The sequence below is a fragment of the Cynoglossus semilaevis genome, chromosome Z (genome assembly GCF_000523025.1).
Source record: "Cynoglossus semilaevis isolate Cse_v1.0 chromosome Z, Cse_v1.0, whole genome shotgun sequence".
NCBI lineage: Eukaryota > Metazoa > Chordata > Actinopteri > Pleuronectiformes > Cynoglossidae > Cynoglossus > Cynoglossus semilaevis.
In genome coordinates this window covers 21741991-21743240 of record NC_024328.1, presented here as the reverse complement: position 1 = coordinate 21743240, position 1250 = coordinate 21741991, and the positions used below count along the sequence as shown (strand labels likewise).

General features: G+C 54.2%; 1 protein-coding gene across 1 annotated transcript in view; it reads right to left on the bottom strand.

Annotated features, from left to right (window-relative positions):
* LOC103398340 (LIM/homeobox protein LMX-1.2-like) overlaps positions 1-850 on the bottom strand; it is a 9160-nt gene extending 8310 nt beyond the window's left edge. The window contains exon 1 of the mRNA XM_017042900.1: positions 526-850. Coding sequence (XP_016898389.1) covers positions 526-850 — 325 coding nt within the window. The remainder of the gene's footprint in view (positions 1-525) is intronic.
* Positions 851-1250: the final 400 nt, after the last annotated feature.

Genomic DNA, 1250 nt, shown 5'->3' with positions numbered 1-1250 from the left:
TTTCTGTAGAAAGGCCCCAAATCACCCTGTCACTACAGCTACAGCTACAGAACTTTAACTCTTTCCAGAACCAGAACCAGAACCAGAACCCGCCCACACGTGGACGTCTGGGATTTGACCTGTGTCCTACTGTATGACAGAGGAACTGCTGACCCTAACCACCAGGGGGAGCCTAGGATGGACTAGGACAAACTAGGACTGACTAGGAAAGACTAGGACAGACTAGTATGGACTAGTATGGACTAGTATGGACTCGTATGGACTAGTATGGACTAGTATGGACTAGGTTGGACTAGGACGGACTCAGGTTTTAAATAGCCAGATTTCCAGAACATTTTGCGATCATGTTCTTGTTCTCTTTTCTAAAGAAGTTCTTGACACGGAGCTGTGAGCTGCAGGCTCCAGATTCAGAGGCCGTCAGCGTTGGCGACCGCGGGGCGGAGAGAATACAACGCCCCGGTGTGAGACCGCGGTCGCACCGTGGTGCCGCCGCCACCGGGGTGTGAGAGGGCGCCGAGGACTCACCTGAGTCTGAGTCATCGGGACTGACGGAGCTCAGCAAGTCCTTCTCCCGCTCGTAGTCGAACTTGCACAGGAGCTGACCCTCCTTCAGGACGAACTCGTCGCCCTTTCGCAGCTGCCGGTCGCACACGCAGCAGCAGAAGCAGTTGAGGTGGTAGACGCACTCCAGGGCGCGCATCACGAACTCCGTGGGCGAGATCTTCTCCAGGCAGCCGCTGCACTTGGTGGAGAACAACCTGTGGAAGAAGAAGAAGAAGAAGAAGGAACGACATGAGTCGGGGGGTGGACGGTGGAACCAGGTCTGGTTCTCGACTAGAAGGAACGACATGAGTCGGGGGAGGACGGTGGAACCAGAACAACAACAACAGTCAACGGTGACGCCTGATTGGTCGGCGGTCTCGCTGCAGTACTATCAGTACGGTCAGACCGGTCTTTGTCTGGAGGACAGCTGGCAGCTGCCTGTCTCTGGACGGGGCAGGGAGGCAGCAACCGGGGGCAACTGACATCATCGGGTGAACGTCAGGTGGAAATAAACACGGACTGTATTGTTATGTTAATGAGGTCGTAGCTGCTGATGGAGAGAGAGAGAGAGAGAGAGAGAGAGAGAGAGAGTGTGTTGTGTGAGCAGCTGTACACACTGTTGACCTTTGGTTGGGTTTCTCTTCCTCAAATAATTGAACTGTTGAACATCTCATTGAAGCAGCAGCAGCAGCAGCAGCAGTAACAGT